Below are 17,042 nucleotides of genomic sequence, written 5' to 3' on the forward strand. Positions count from 1 at the left end.
ATTCGCTCTGTGGGTATTTTTTGTTCGGCTACTTTTATGGCCAGCCCTTGTTCGACTTCTATGTCGATCAACCCGTTGACTAGTGAACGATCCAACAGAGTTCTGAGATGCATCCTCGGCTTTGGCGTTGATTTTCCTTCTCCATAAATTATATCAATTTGTTGACTGATCTAGGCATATTTTGATCGTGGGTCCACCTCATTTGTCGTGTACTCATATTTTGCTCTAAGATTCGCACTACCACAATCCTATTATACAAGAACATTGAGAAATTTACAAGACTACCTTGTAATTGGCCACACAAAAAAATAAAAAAACCGAATGCAAGCTATCTTTCATTTCAAAATTGACTGATCACATTTTCAAGATTTGTTTTATTCTACATCATTTGCACTCAATTCTTCCCTGCTCCTAAATAGAGGCATTTACATACATACCACTCCATCCATATATATTTACGTGTCTAACACCTAAACTTTATTTTGTCACATTTATATCACCTAAATCTATTATATCACATAAAAATACCACTCTTTTAACATTTGCAAAGTGGAACACACATTTTCATGTAAAAAAAAATGGTATGTATGTAAACAAAATTGAAGTTGAATACTATTTAAAATATTTTTTTGTTATCAATTTAAACTTTTTATAAATACTATTTAAAAAACTAAGCCGATCAATCATCCAACCATTGTTCTATGTCAGCCTTTGAGGTTGGCCACGTGGCAGCTAGCTCAAGTTGCTATCACTTTGTAGAGCAAGGGCGGCTACAATGAACGGCGGACAAGGACCGCTGATTTCGACAATCATAATTCCCAACCAGAATGCGAAGGGTGGAAGGCCATGTGATTGTGAGATGCGGGATGGCAAACCCTACTGTATCTTGCAGCTCTTCCTTTTCTTTTCCTTCATTAGTGCTTTAAAATGACTCATTGTTGTATAGCTGGGAATGCAAATGGATGTCCAAACGTCATCATCTCGTTTTCAGCAGCACATTCCGGAAGACCTTCATCCGCCAAAAGATTGGGCAAGCAGTTCCGGATACAATCGTGTGACAGGAGGTACTCCTACGGCTCCCTGGTATTCAAACTTATCCTTCTCCATCTTCATTCTCTAGCTGTGTTTACTATTTATTGCTGGCTCGCTCTAATGTGCTTGATTGCTGCTGATTAGGGCAATGCCAGCAACTTTGAAATACAGAAATTAGGTTACTTTTGATGTTGCACTGCAATTTTTTAGGGTTCCTATTTTGGGTCATTTTACTATAATACGGGGTTTTTTTTATCTATCGTGAATGAGGATTATGAGAGATTTTTTTGGCTTTCTAGACTGAGAAGAAATAGCAGTTTCAAATGATGCTTGAGCTCATGTGTTTTAAATATTGGATATTTGTAACCTTAACGCATTAATTCTGAAAATGGATCCACGGTTAAAACAATGGGGTGAGAATGTGATTTTGATCTAGTTAATTGATCTGTCTAAAATCATGAGGCTCCCAGATATTAGTTTTATTTGAAGTTTTTTTTTTTGACAGTTAATTTTTTTGACATGCATTTTTATACTATACTCGTTTTTATGAGCAATTGAAAGCTTGGTGTTACCATTTTGGTGTCTCAAGTTCAGGCTGTAAGGCTTTTTGGTCCACCAACAAGATTTGAGGCTTCAAAACTTAAAGTGGTTTTTGTTGGAGATGATATGGAGAAGCAGGCTTTGAGCAGTGCTGCTAGAGCATATACTCTGACACATTGTGACTTCACAGCAAATTTAACTCTGGAAATCTCAAACAACATAAACCATAGCAAGGTATTTTGCTTGACTATCTAAGTTTAATTTTACATTCACCTGGACCTTAGAAAGTTGGCATTTAAATTATTAGTTCTTTAGCCTCATCCCAACTACTTTGATGTGCCATGCTCCCTTGAATTTAGTTTATGGAAATATTTGTTCACTTCTGATCAAATGACTTAGGTCTACCATTTTATTCCTTCCTTTCATTCAATATTATTAATCCCGGGTTATTGCTTGATTCTTTATATCTATATCTATACATACATACATACATACATACATATCTTCTGCTCCTCCTTCACAGACAGCTCACACCGCTTCCTCCCTTCACCTGGGACTTGTTTTGGAAAATCATTTGCAGGTTGCTGATGCTGTTTGCCACCTCTCTTCTTTCACAGATAAAACAAACGATCCTCCCAACATTCCAATACAAGATGCTACCACTGCACTTGAAAATGAATGGCTAGTCCAACGACACACTAAAAAGAAAGCTAAAAGAAATAATGAACTTTCTCAGCTGAATGCAAGAAATATCATACAAGATGACATTTGTTATTCTGATGGAGAGCAGTTAAGCAACCCTTCTAGATCTTCTAGGAGGGCTGGCTTGAGACATCATATTTAACATAATGATTTGAAATATTAGGGGTGTGACTGACCCTTCCTCTCTTAATAGGCTTAAACATCTTTGTAGGGTCAACAAAATTTTCATCTTTGCTATTTTGTAACCTCGTGCCAGTCAACAAGAATAGAATTCTCAATAATTTCAAGAGCTATCAACATTTTTGCAATAAAAATAATAAAATTTGGATCTTCTGGAAGGACACTGTTACTTTAATAATTGTTGATGATGAGGAGCAATTTGTATTAAATTATTTCAAGTTGGAGGATTTTCATGGTTGGGCTACTTTTGTTCATGCAAGTTCACTTTTGCAAGGTAAGTACTTGCTGTGGCATAAGTTAGAATTGATGGGTTCTACTATTACTAAGAATTGGTTTATGGGGGGTGATTTCAACATAGTAATGAAACTTGTTGAAAAGAGGGGGGTGGCAGGTGTGACACTAAACTTATAAATCATTTTTGTGACTCTGTTTTTGATGCAGACCTTTTTGATCTGGGCTATTCTGGTTCTCCTTTCACCTGGAGAAGGAGATTACTCTCTCAAAGGCTAGATTGTTTTTGGGGCACTTATCATTTTCTGAATTACTATCCAATTATTCGGGTCCAACATTTAAATCATGCATACTTTGATCATAATCCCATTTTACTTAATTTGGCTTTCAATGTCAGACCTTCCATTTATAGTTTTAAATTTCTAATTATTTGGACTACTTATGATACTTTCTTAAGTCTTGTTTTACAAATGTGAAAATTTGATGGTGCTGGGACCCCTTAGTTTATCCTATGGCAATTGCACAAAAAATTAACTACTAATTTGAAGAATGGAACTTTTAGGTTTTTGGTAATGTTCACACCAAAGTGCTGGAGGCTCAACAAACTGTTAATCAATTAGAGTCCCAGGTTGTTGGTTCACCTGATTTGCTGGATGCTGTTGAAAGACTCACCTAGCACTTCAGGATGCAATCTCTTTGGAGGAATGACTTTTACAACAAAAGGCTAATGATATCTACTTTACTGCTGGTGACAGAAACACCAAATATTTTCATGCTACTCTTAATCATAGAAGAAATATAAATAATATTATGAAGATAAAAAATGCCAGTGGTGATATCTTGACTAATAATGATGACATTGGTATCCTTCTTGTGTCTTTGTATAGGAATTCTAGAAATTTGAGGAGCTTGATCCCTCACCAAGGACCAAAGTTTGTTTATGTTCCATTCCCCTTCATTCCAATAATCAGAGACAAGTAAGTGTGTGTCAGAAAAGGAGTGGGGTAGAACCGTAAGGTTAGACATACCCCATAGATCATGCTAGAAAAAAATTTTACCTTCCCCCACATCTCAAAAAATGAAATTAGCAGCTATAGATCTGTCATGCAGGATGGCTTTCCAAAGCTCGGAGTCCCCAACCTTCCATGTGACAGTGGAGGGGTGTGCATGGGTGTAATATTTATGATGCATAAATTGTGCCCATAAAGAGTCACCAGTCTTAAATTCAAACCAAAACTTATACATATTGATATCCACAAGTTGCTGTAGAGTTTTAATACCAAGACCACCGGAAAGAAGAGGTTTGCATGATTTTTTCCAATGAGCCCAAATTTTACTAGTACCACTACCCGACCAAAGAAACTTGTTGAAAATAATTTCAGGTGTTTTTTGAGTACTCTTCTTAATTTTAAGCACCTGCATAACATACAAGGGAATGCTGGAGAGAACACTTTTCAACAAGGTTAGCCTACCACCACTTGATAAGAAAACATTTCTCCAATCAATAATTCTGGATTTAATTTTGTCCACGACATCATCCATTTGTATTTGCTTCCTCCTTCCCCTAAGAATGTTAACCCCCATGTATTTAATGGGAAGATGTGCAACTTGGAAACCGGTAAAGGTGGTTGCCCAATTAGCAATATTGCAATGAACTGAATTCCCAAAGTATAAAGAATATTTAGATTTGTTAAAAGATAAGCCGACTTACTTAATAGCATACTTACTAGCATTGGAGAAAAGTATAGCATCATCAGCATATGCTAGGTGGCTAACCGAAACTTTGGATTTATGGGAAAATTGAATGTGGGGATGCTGAATATGTAAATGATTTAATAGATGAGATAGATAGTCAAAAACAATGATAAACATGGTGATGGAGAGTGGATCTACCTGTTTAATGCCTCTTTGTGCTGAAAAAAAACCATAAACTTTACCATTAACTAAGACACTATAATGATTGTTCTCCAACCATCTTTTGATAAGAGAACAAAAATCATGGTTAAAGCCCATAGCTCTCAAAATATTAAGGATGAAATCCCAATTAATAGTGTCAAAAACTTTATTAATATCATGTTTAAGGACCATGTTTCCACCTCTACATTTCTTGTCTAAATCCTCTATCATTTCCTGAGCAAGTAAAATGTTATCAGTAATTTCCATGCCCTTAATAAAAACAGATTGTTGTGGGGAAATAATAGTAGATAGATGTGGCTGAAGTCTGTTCACAATCAACTTGCTCAGAACTTTAGAAATAACATTGGACGAAAGTTATCCCAACTTACCTTATCATTGCTCTTGGGAATAAGCACAATCAAAACATAATTAAAATATTTACCTGTATTCTCACCAAGGAAAAAACTTTGTATATCAATGATAACCTCTTTCTTAATGATGTCCCAACAGTGAATATAGAAGGGAGAAGTAAAGTCATCCGGGCCAGGGGCTTTATTTGGATTAATAGCTTGAAAAACAGAGAAAATTTTCTGTTCTGTAGGAACTAGAGAGAGGGAAACAATGAGCCTTAGCTACTTCATCAAACAAAGCAGATAAAACAATGACTTGGGACTCCAATTGATCCAAATTTTGTTGAGCATCAATGACTTTTGTATGGACATTACCGAAGATCTGATAGTTTCATTTCCTTAAAGGAGCAGCTACTTTCTTATGAAGTTGCCATAGATTGAACCAAGGGGTACCAACATCATCATGTTTCCACACCTGATGCCTAAGATTTAAAAAAATATCATGAGTAGTCCAGATGTTAAGAAATTTAGAACCGGAAATGGAGGGTCTTATAGTGAAAGCCAAAGTAGAATGATTGATAGTTCCGTCTGTGGGTTAAAATTCACAGACCATTTCATGATATTCATTGCTTTATTATCAATCCAGATTATCATTCTAGCAAATAAGCGTGTGTAATCCTCTTAATTATTAATTTGAATAAGAATGTGTCTACGATCTAAGTGTCCAATTTTTCACTCCCCAACAAGATGCATAAGCTCAAATTTTTTATGAGTAATCTCCATTTTGGGATGACCATACAAAAATTTTCCCAATTGTCGTCTGAAGCAAGTTGAATACCTTCAGTTTCTGTGAAAAATATGACAGACTTCCCATTCTTCCTATCAGTTTTCTTGATGTTCTCCGCCCGCTCAAACGAAAGAGGGAAAGAACACGATTTAAGTGTACCTGAGGTGTGGGCACCCGCAAGGGTAGCAGCATACGATCTGTCTGAAGCCATCACCAATAGAAGGAGACGCGAAGTAAGAAACAGTGAAGGTCAGTGAAGTAAAGAGCAAATGCCGAACGGAATCCGCGGGAAACCATTTAGGAAGAGACTACGAAACACAGCACGAAAGGTTGGTCGGGATCGAACAGCCGCGCTCGATCGGGAATCCGTGGGAAAACCCTTCAAAGAGAGATGCACGAAGTATGACGCAAAAGCAGACGCCGCGATTGGTCCGGATCGAGCAGCCGCGTTCGATTTGGCCTTCTGCAAGCACGAGACGCTGTAGAAGCCGAGCCGACGCAATTCGAAACCTACCCACAGGAAAGAGCTGTCGCGTGGGGATGAAGACGAAGACGACGAAGAGAAAAGCAATGGTGGAGAAACCAGGGTTCGCCATAGAGGCGAAACCCTAGCAGAGCATGAGTGATGACCGCGTTATTATTAACACACACGCACACACACACACACACACACACACACACACACATATATATATATATACATGCATATATATTAAAAATGATGGACGATTGCTCTGCTAGGGTTTCGAACGGCGATCGCCATTGATTCGGTTGCTCGAAGCTTCCGCTCCTTTCTCCTTCGTCGACTCGCGCTCGTCGGCGTTCGTCTGCTTCTTAACGACGACGCATTCGGGTCTGCTCGATGCGTTGCTTCTGACAGAGCTGCTCGATCCGTTGGTCTTCTGACAGAGCCGCTCGACACGTCGTCTGCTCGGCTCTGCCTCTGGCGTCTGCGATAGGGCCGCTCGTCATTCACTGTTCTTCACTGTAGCTCAACGCGTACAGCTCTCCTTGCTCTGATGGCGCCTCCTCGTTTGGTTGAGCCAGACAAAATCTCCTTTGCCCACGTGGTGGGTAACTCTCAGGTGGAGTCCGCAGGGGGGTTCCCTTTTAAGTTATAAGGAATCTCGTGAGGGCACAAATGATTGTCTTTTTTATTAAGAAGAGAAATATGAAAGGTGAAAAAACAATAATTTTTTTCTTTGAATCAGAAATTTCTACCATGACGGAAAAATCCAAGTTTGCTCTTATTGGAAAATTTCAGTGGGGACACCCTCCTATGGTTGTTACCAGAAAGAGTCTTGATGATCTTAAGCTAGCAGACAAGTGAAAAGTGAGACTCATGGGCATGAGACATGTGTTGATCCAACTAACAGTGGCTGAAGACTACACCAGAATTTTCTCCAAGAAATATCTTAATATCAAAGGCAAATCAATGAAGTTACTTAAGTGGTCCCGACCTAAATCATGAAACTCCCACTGTACCTGTATGGTTTAGTTTACCTGGTCTCAATCTGCATTTTTTTCACCATCAGGTTCTCTACTCTATTGGGGCCATCCTTGGGGATCCTTTGAAATTAAACATGCCTACTTTTAACCTAACCAGACCCTCGGTGGTCAGAATGTTTGTGATAAGGGATATTACTTTACCTGATGGGGATATTACTTTACCTGATGTTACTGAAGTCTTGCTGGGCAATACCCATAATAGATATTGACAACAAATCGTCATGGAACACAAACCCCCATATTGTACCCACTGTAAGATGTTTGATCATATCCTTGCTAAATGCCACAAAGTTTATCCTAATTTGAAAACTAAGGTTCAAGTGAACAAGGATGGGTTTAACCCCACTGCTGTGGACATTTTAGTTCTACCTGAGGAGGATACTACCAGACAGGTTGTGTCTGTTGCATCTTAGGACCCCCCTTGACACAACTATTACTGTTACTGCGAGTGATGTTGACACCTACAAACTCCATACAAAACAATACTGATGGACTATTACCTATAAATGATAGTGTTCAGACTGATAATCAGGAGAGCCTCGCAGCTCCACCTCTTTAAGAAGTATTCGGTGTAGCGACAAGTCATACTTCACATATTGTAGAATCTATTGTGGGTATTACTGTTGGTAATCCTTCTGCTTCAGCTCTACTCTATCAGGCAGATTCTTCGGAGGAAGAAGACAGGCTTACACTTCCAGGAGGAAGAAGAATAATGGAGATCTATTAGAGCTCAGGAGTCTTATGGATGGATGATACTTTGGTTACATACTTTGGTTACTACGGGTAATGATCAACACCTTACCAATCTGCTAGTTGGATCCCTATCGAGAACTAGAGCTAAAGGCAAGATTAGATTGAGATGACCCACACTTTTTCAGCGCCCGGGTGATTTTTAGGTTTCTTTTTATTTCTATATGTACCAATCATTTACATTTTTTTATATGTGTTGTACCGTGTGGGTTGGGTGTCTAGGCCCACCCATACAAACCTATCTGTATCTTTATCTTTAATATATCAGCCCTTGGGTTTTTTCAAAAGAATATATATACCTATATATATATATGTGTCTATATATGTATGTATGTCTATATTTTTATTTATTTATTTTTTTAAGAAAAAACCCAATGACTAATATGTTAAAGAGGAAAAGACACATATAGGTTGTATGAGAGGGTCTAAAAGAAGACCCTAAACCCTAAACCCAACTCACATAATACAACACACAAAATCCTTAATGAAGTAAAGACACATAAAGATAAAAAACCAAAAAGCCATAAACGGGCGCAAAAGTATTAGGGACATCCCACTTTAGTTTTTCCTTTGTCTCTAGTTCTCGGAAGGGAGCTGACTAACAAATTGGTAAGGTGCGTACCATTACCCGAAGTAACCAAAGTATCATCCATCAGATTCCTGAGCTCAAGTAGGTCTCCATTCTTCTTCTTCCTCCTGTATGTGTAGAATTGTCATTCTTCATCCGAGGATTGACTCATCTGATCAATGGATTGGTCCAAAGGTGGTCGGACAGGTGTAAGATGTTACACATCATGATTCTCATGAGTCTGAGTAACATTAACATCTTGCTCGATCTGATAAGACGGTAATGAAGCAGTAGAGTAGGTTCTAGGGCAGGTGGGGTCTGAAGAATCTCCTTCGCCCCCATGATAGGAGGTTTCAAAGATGAGGGAGCTACAACATTGTGTGGAGACTGAATGATTGATATATTGCCTGCGAGGATAGTGACGTCCTCAGAGGTATCCTTTTGATGATCAATAGTGTCAATAACTTGGAGCTGATCAGGAGGAGATTGATTCACTGCCTCTGGTGGAGCACTGCTTTTTTGGTCTGAGATGGGGGTGTAGATGGTGGCATTGAGAATTGGAGTGACTGAACATACGACAATTCAAACAATACGAAGAAAAATATTCAATCACTACCTTTTGTCAATATCTATGGTGCTGTGTGCCTAATCAAATTTTCTCAGAAATGGATGAAGTGATGTCTCTTTCAATAAGTACTCTGACTTCAGATAGATGAGAAAGATTAAAAGTAGAAATGTTTGTTTTGAGTGGCTTACCATAAGTTGAGACAATAAAGTATAACACTTTATGAGTAAAATAATGAAATTACAGACCAGAGAGGCGAATCCGAACTAGAATGATTGATGATTCCTTCTATGGGTTAAAATCCACAGACCCTTTCAGAATCTTCATTGCTCTGTTATCAATCCAGATTATTTTTCTAGCAAATAAGCACGTGTAATCCTCTTCATTATTAAGTTGAATAAGAATGCATCTTCCATCTAAAAGTCCAATTTTTCACTCCCAACAAGGTGTATAAGTTCAAATTTTTTACAAATAAGCTTCATTTTGGGATGACTATATAAAAATTTTCCAACCAAATTCAGACGATAGGAATAAACAAGATGAATACATTTAGTTTCTGTAAAATAGATGACAAACTTCTCATTCTTTCTACCAGGTTTCTTGATGTCCTTCGCCCATTCAAATGAAGTAGGGAAATAATACGATTTAGGTGTACCTGAGGCGTGGACGTCCGCAAGGGCAGCAACATACGATCTGTCTGAAGCCATCTCCAATCGATAGAGGTGCGGCGTTAAGAATAGTGAAGAAAGCAGCTCTAATAAGCACACAAAAAACTCAGCGTCGGAACAACCGAAGCTGAAATGGAGAAAATGCAGTAAGACGAAAGATGAGCTGCAGAGACGAGAAAACTCGCAAGCCGGGAAAACTCGCGAGACGAGAAGACGGGCTGCAGAGCCGGGAAAACTCCCGAGCCGGGAAAACTCGCGAGACAGGAAGATGAGCCGCGCCGTAGAGCCAGGAAAAACTTGCGAGACGGGAAGATGAAACAGAATCAAGCCCAAAATCCTTCCTCTTCTTCGAGCGTGAAAACACTGTCGCAGAGACTAGGTTTCTTCGTGAGGCGAAACCCTTGCGGAGCCTCCCACTCCCGCTTCCGTCATTATATATCATACATCTTTCTACATACATATTATATATACATGCATACATACATCTTTCTACATACATACATACATACATCTATCTACATACATAAAAACTTGCGAGACAAGAAGACGAAACAGAATCAAGCGCGAAATCCTTCCTCTTCTTCGAGCGTGAAAACACCGTCGCAGTGGCTAGGTATATTCGTGAGGGGAAACCCTTGCAGAGCCTCCCACTCCCGCTTCCGTCATTATATATACATAACATACATCTATCTACATACATACATATGTGTGTGTGTATATATATATATATATGTACATGTACATGTACAGATGTACATGTACATGTACAGATGTACATGTACATGTACATCTGTACATGTACATGTACATCTGTACATGTACATGTACATGTATACATGTACATGTACATGTACATGTATACATGTACATGTACATGTACAGATGTACATGTACATGTACATCTGTACATGTACATGTACATATATACATATACATGTATATATATATATATATATATAAGCCCAAGGAGTAATATATTAAAAAGGAAAATATACAAATAGATTGTATGAGTGGAAACACCTCACTAATACGGTACAACACAAACAAAAAAGTAAAGATACACGTAAGACCAAAAACCAAAACCACCAAAACGCCCAAAAAATTAGGGACAACCCAATTTAGTCCTGCCTCTGCCTCTAGTTCTAGGAAGAGAGCTAACTAATTAATTGGTGAGCTGCGTGCCATTACTCGAAGTAACTAATGTATCAACCATTAAATTCCTGAGCTCAAGTCTCCATTCTTCTTCCTCTTGGATGCGTAAACCTACTATTCCGAAGACTGGTTCATCTAATCAGTGTGTTGGTCAACAGATTGGCGGGCATTTATAAGCTGATGAATTCCTTGCACCTGACTAACAGTAACGACTTGCTCGTTCAGATGAGGCGGTAGAACCACAGTAGAAAGATTGTCAACCGTTGTAACCACAATAGGTTCTAGTGTATGTAAAACATGAATTGTCTCCTTTGCCCCAGATGATACCTGAAGATGACGAACTGCAAGGCTCCCCTGATTATCAGTCCGAACTTTAACCTTTATAGGTAAGGATCCTTCAGTTTTGTTCTCAATAATGTTTGAAGGTTTAGGTTGCCCACCAGAGCCATCCGCAATACATCAATCGTAGAAACATAAACATTATTGTCAGAGGGATCCCCAGGGGCAATTAAATCAGACACCAATTCTTCTCTTGTGGTAATTTTCTCCACAAGTGGGGCAGAAGTCTCCAAAGCAGTGGGGTTTGACTCATCCTGATGCTCTTAAGCTGCAGATTTCAAGTTAGGATGGAGACTGTGACATTTGCTAAGGGCATGCCTAAACACCTTACAGTGGGTCGAACCAAAAAAATCTATGTTCCATGATAATTTGTTGCCAATACCCATTATGTGTTGTGCCCAACCAAACTTCTGTAATATCAGGTAAAGTGATATCCTTTTCCACAAGTATTCTGATAACAGAATGCTTGGTGAGATTGAAGGTGGGTAGATCTAGCTTCATAGGATCCCCAAGTATGGCCCCAATAGAGTAAAGAACATGATGATTAAAAAAAATGCAACTTGAGACCAGGTAAACTAACCCATACTGATACAGTGGGAGATTCATGGTTTGGGTTAAGATCAGGATTGAGTAACTTCATTGACTTTCTTGCAATGTTAAGATGTTTTTTAGAGAAAATCCAAGTGTAGTTAACTGAATCAACACATGTCTCCTATCAAAATCAACACATGTCTCGAATCAACACATGTCTCCTATCAAAGAGTCTCACTTTTCACTTGCCTACTAGTTTGAGATCATCAAAACTCTTTTTAATAACTTCCATAGGTGGGTCCCTCCTTGAAATTTTACAATATGAGCCAACTTGCATTTCTTATTCAATGTTGAAAATTTTAAATCAGAGAAAAAGAATGCTGCTTTTCCATCTTTTCTACTTGCCTTCTTGATCCAAGGGTAGTCACGTGTACCATCACGACATTCTTTATAGCTTGAGGGGAAGACAACAACCGACTCCACTAGATGATTACCCACTACGTGGGCAAAGGAAGCTTTGCTGGGTTCAACCGAAGAAGGAAGGATCACACCCATCATAGTAGAAAGAGAGTCCACCTGCTATGACACTCCGTAAGCGCAGTAGGCGAACGTATCAGAAGACGTGATCCGAAACAGATGAGGACGCAAAACAGACGAGGACGTCAACAAAAGCTCCTGACAGAAGCTCGACATCGAAACAGACGAAGCTGAGGACGTGAGGCAACAAAAGCGAAGAGACGACGAAACACAGTAGGCGAAGGTCGAAGCAGAGGCGATGAGGTGCGACCCATTTTCCTTCGACCGCGACTGAATCATTGACGATAGAAATCGCTATGCGAAGCCCTAATAGAGACGACGATATCATAGTAATCGATGTGCTCGAGGTGAGAATCCTCCTTCTTCTTGTTATATATATATATATCTATATCTATAGATGTTTAAGTACTCATTCAATTATATAAATGTCGTCGTTCTGCTTGTTCCGCTCTGCTAGGGTTCCGCCCCATGGCGAACCCTAGCGTCTCGCGTTTCGTTTTGTCTTCGGGTTTCGGCGTCGTCGCGCGTCGCCTGCTTCGTCTCGGTGGTCTGCTTCCATTCGTGTCGTTTGCTGCGTTTCATGTCTGTGCCTCGTCTGCGACAGATTCGCTTGCGATCTGCGTCTATGACAGACCGCTCGTCGTCTGCTCGGCTCAGAGCATCTGCGAGCCGCTCGACTTATTTTGAGCCGCTCGTCATTATGCTCGGCTCAACTCGCGAGTCTGCGACAGAGCCACTCGTTTCAGCCTCTGACGTAGGTGTCTGCGACAGATCTTGCAACTTTTCTTCCTGCTGCAGTTTGGCATTAGCCGCGGTAATGGCCTCAGGGCTTTCTTATGCCGCCGCCCTCACCGGTGATAACCTTGCCAAACCCTCCTATACTACAGTGGTTAACAAACAACTCCCCTTTTCACCTCGCAGATAGTGCGATATTCCCGCAGAGTTACAATGATTCTGTGGCAGGAAATGACGATTGCAATCTTATAAAAAAATAGAGAAAAATGCGGGCAAACCAACAATTTTCTTCTCTGGCGCTGAAATTTCAACTCGTGCAGGAAAATACAAATTTACACTAGTTGGAAAGTTTCAATTAGGTTGCCGAATATGAAGATCATCAGGAAGGTTTTTGAAGATTTCAATCTGGTTGAGGATTGGCAGGTGGGCCATTTCGATGGAAGATATGTGATGATACAGCTGAACACAAAAGATGATTACACGAGGATTTTCTAAAAGAAATTCATCACAATTGGGGGCAAACATATGAAATTGCTCAAATGGACCCCCAATTTTGATTCCAGTCAAGAACCCCCAATTGCACCTATCTGGTTCTCATTAACTGAACTCAAGCTTCATTTCTTTGATCTACCTATCTTATATGCAATTGGGACCATCCTTGGAAAACCTTTACAGGTAGATTTACCTGCAGTTCATTTTTTAAAACCCTTTATTGCAAGGATTTTGATTGAACGATATATTACACTACCAGATGTCTAAGAAGTCTGACTTGGATCTGCTCACAATGGTTATTGACAAAAAATCATTATGGAACAAAAACCATACTACTGCAAGCAATGCAAAATATTTGGACATCCGCAGGAGAAATTTTTCAAATTGCACCCACAGTTGAGAACTAATAGTCAAAAGCAGGAACACACTGTTAGCGCACCCCATGTAATTGAACGCGCTCCCAGCAAACTTGATGACAGCCAAACTGAGGAGAGAAACACCACAAGACATGAGTTGAAGTCTGCCCCTGGGATCCCTTCTCCTGACCATACTACAATGGATAATGTTCGAACTGAAAATCAGGATAGTCCCGCAGCTCCTATTCATGAAGCATCAGGTGCAGAGATAACAATTCACACTTCACATACACTGGAACCTATTGCGGTGGCAACAACTGTCTTCTGCCTACTGCGGTTCAAACATCAAATCAGATCGAAGATCATATGAGCCGTCTTCAGATGAAGAATCACAGGTTTGCACTTCTCGGCAGAAGAAGAAGAAGCCTGAGGGCTCACTCAAACTTGAAAACTTAATGGGTGATACTTTGGTGACTCCTGACAATGACACGATTCTGCAAAGCCTGTTATCTGGTTCCGTTCCTAAAACTAGAGGAGGAGGCAAGACTAAACTGACTCGTCCCTAGCTACTGTTTTCTGCATGTTTTAAATTTATTTTTAATTTTTTTTTGAGTCTATCTGTACCTTTTGTTAGAGTTTTTATGTGCTTGTATAGTATGGGTAGGGCGCCTCTTTGGACACTTCTCATACAATCTTTATGTATCATTTTCTATTTCAATAAAATCAGCCCTTGGGCTTTTCATAATATATATATATATATATATATATATGCCCAACGATGAAGGGACTTCCAGCTTCGGCGGTTTCGTCGTCTTTTCTTCACGTCATCCAACTTTTGCGTGGATCTCGTCCAACTGTAACTGTTCCGCGGCTCTTCATTGTCTGCCATCTGTGGGACATCGTCGAGCTGTGACTGTTTTGCGCCTTAGACAACTGTGGTTTTGCCCCGACCTCTTCGGCTCGTTGTTTTTGCCCTCTGCGCGACTTGACAGGGCTTCTTCTTGCTGTGATGGAGCTTCCTTTTTCGGTTGAACCTGACAAAATCTCCTTTGCTCACGTGGTAGGTAATCTTCAGGGGGAGACGACGGTTGTCTTCCCCTTAAGTTATAAGGAGCATCGTGATGGTACAGGTGATTGCCCCTTTATTAAGAATGCAAGCAGGAAAAACGGGAAAACAACACATTTTCTTCTCTGTGTTAGAAATTTCATCATTGATTGATAAATTCAAGTTTGCTCTTATTGAAAAATTTCAGCTTGGACACCCACCTATGGATGTTATCATGAAAAGTTTTGATGATCTCAAATTAACAGGAAAGTGGAAATAGGGGCTTATGGATGAGAGACACGTATTGATTCAATTAACCTTGCCTAAAAACTACACTCATATTTTTTTAAAAAAATATCTTAACATTGCTGGTAAACCAATGAAGCTATTCAAGTGGTTTCCTGATTTTGACCCCAATCATGAACCTTCTACTGTATCGGTATGGTTTAGTCTACCTAGTCTCAAACTGCATTTTTTTCATCATCATATTCTTTACTCTATTGGTGCCATACTTAGGGACCCTATGAAGCTAGATCTACCCACTTTCAACCTAACGAGGCCTTCTGTTGCCAGAATATTTATTGAAAGAGATATGACTTTACCTGAAGTTACTGAAGTCTAATTGGGCACAACTCATAATGGATATTGACAATAAATCGTGATGGAGCATAGACTTCCTTATTGCTCTTATTGTATGATCTTTGAGCATAACCTTGATAAATGCCATAAGCTTCACCCTTATTTGAAATCCAAAGATTATGTGAATAAGAATGGATCTAACCCTACTGCTTTGGACATATCTGTTCCACTTTGAGAGAAAACTACCACAGGACAGGTTTTGATGCCTGATTTAATTGCCCCTGTGGACCCTTCCATGAAAGTTCTATTTCTTCGATCGATGAGAAGTTGGATGACCCTGTTGAGCAACCTACAATTTCCAACCATATTGTAAACTGTACTAAAGAACCTCTACATACACGGACTGATAATCAAGTGAACCTTGCAACTTCCTATCTTCAGGAAGTATCTAGGGTAGAGGCAACAACTCTTACCTCACATACACCTGAACCTCTTGTCGGCACAACTGTTGGCAATCTTTCTAGTGCAACACTACCACCTCATCAGAATGACCAACAATCTTTGGATGAGGAATGACAGGTCTACACTTTCAGGAGGAAGAAGAAGAATGAGGATCTACTTAAGTTACAAAATCTAATGGATGATACTTTGATTACTCCGGGCAATGATATGCACCTCACCAATTTGTTAACTGGTTCCTTTCCGAGAACTAGAGGCAGAGACAAAACTAAATTGTGTCGACCTTATTGATCTTACATGTACCATCTACTTTTGGGTTTTTATTTTTTATTTTTGTGTATGTTGTACCGTGTGAGTTGGGTGTCTATTTGGGTCCACTCATGCAACCTATCCGTACCCTTTTCTCTTTAATATAATCGCCCTTGGGCTTTGTTATAAGAATTTGATATTCAATTTTTTTAAAAGATGTAAGTCAAAATTATCCAGATATTTATACCCATTGTTTTGCAACTCACAAAAAAAAAATTAAAATTATTACCATAAAATTTAGATTTTGTATGCGTATGTATATATATACATATATACATATGTATGTACATACATACATATGTACATATGTATGTATATACATACATATGTATCTATCTATGTACATACATACATATGTATGTATCTATGTACATACATATGTATGTATCTATGTACATACATATGTATGTATCTATGTACATACATATGTATGTATCTATGTACATACATATGTATGTATCTATGTACATACATATGTATGTATCTATGTACATACATATGTATGTATCTATGTACATACATATGTATGTATGTACATACATATGTATATACATATGTATCTACATACATATATATGTATATACATATGTATGTATCTACATACATATATATGTATATATATAGATATGTATCTACATACATATATGTATATAGATATATATATATATATGTATATAGATATATATGTATGTATATATATATGTATGTATATATATATGTATGTATATAT

The 17,042-nt window shown here is 38.9% G+C and overlaps 1 protein-coding gene across 3 annotated transcripts in view; it reads left to right on the top strand.

The window, feature by feature from the left end:
* Positions 1-702: 702 nt before the first annotated feature.
* LOC110019890 (protein STAY-GREEN LIKE, chloroplastic-like) overlaps positions 703-17,042 on the top strand; it is a 23,911-nt gene continuing 7,571 nt past the window's right edge. For 2 of the 3 annotated variants that reach the window (XM_020717751.1, XM_020717752.1), the window contains exons 1-2: positions 703-1,083; positions 1,627-1,806. In XM_020717751.1, coding sequence (XP_020573410.1) covers positions 928-1,083; positions 1,627-1,806 — 336 coding nt within the window. In that variant the 5' untranslated portion in view covers positions 703-927. The remainder of the gene's footprint in view (positions 1,084-1,626; positions 1,807-17,042) is intronic. The other variant, XM_020717753.1, reaches the window with a different exon arrangement.

Source organism: Phalaenopsis equestris, unplaced genomic scaffold (genome assembly GCF_001263595.1).
Source record: "Phalaenopsis equestris unplaced genomic scaffold, ASM126359v1 Scaffold000084, whole genome shotgun sequence".
In the NCBI taxonomy this organism is placed as follows: Eukaryota; Viridiplantae; Streptophyta; class Magnoliopsida; order Asparagales; family Orchidaceae; genus Phalaenopsis; species Phalaenopsis equestris.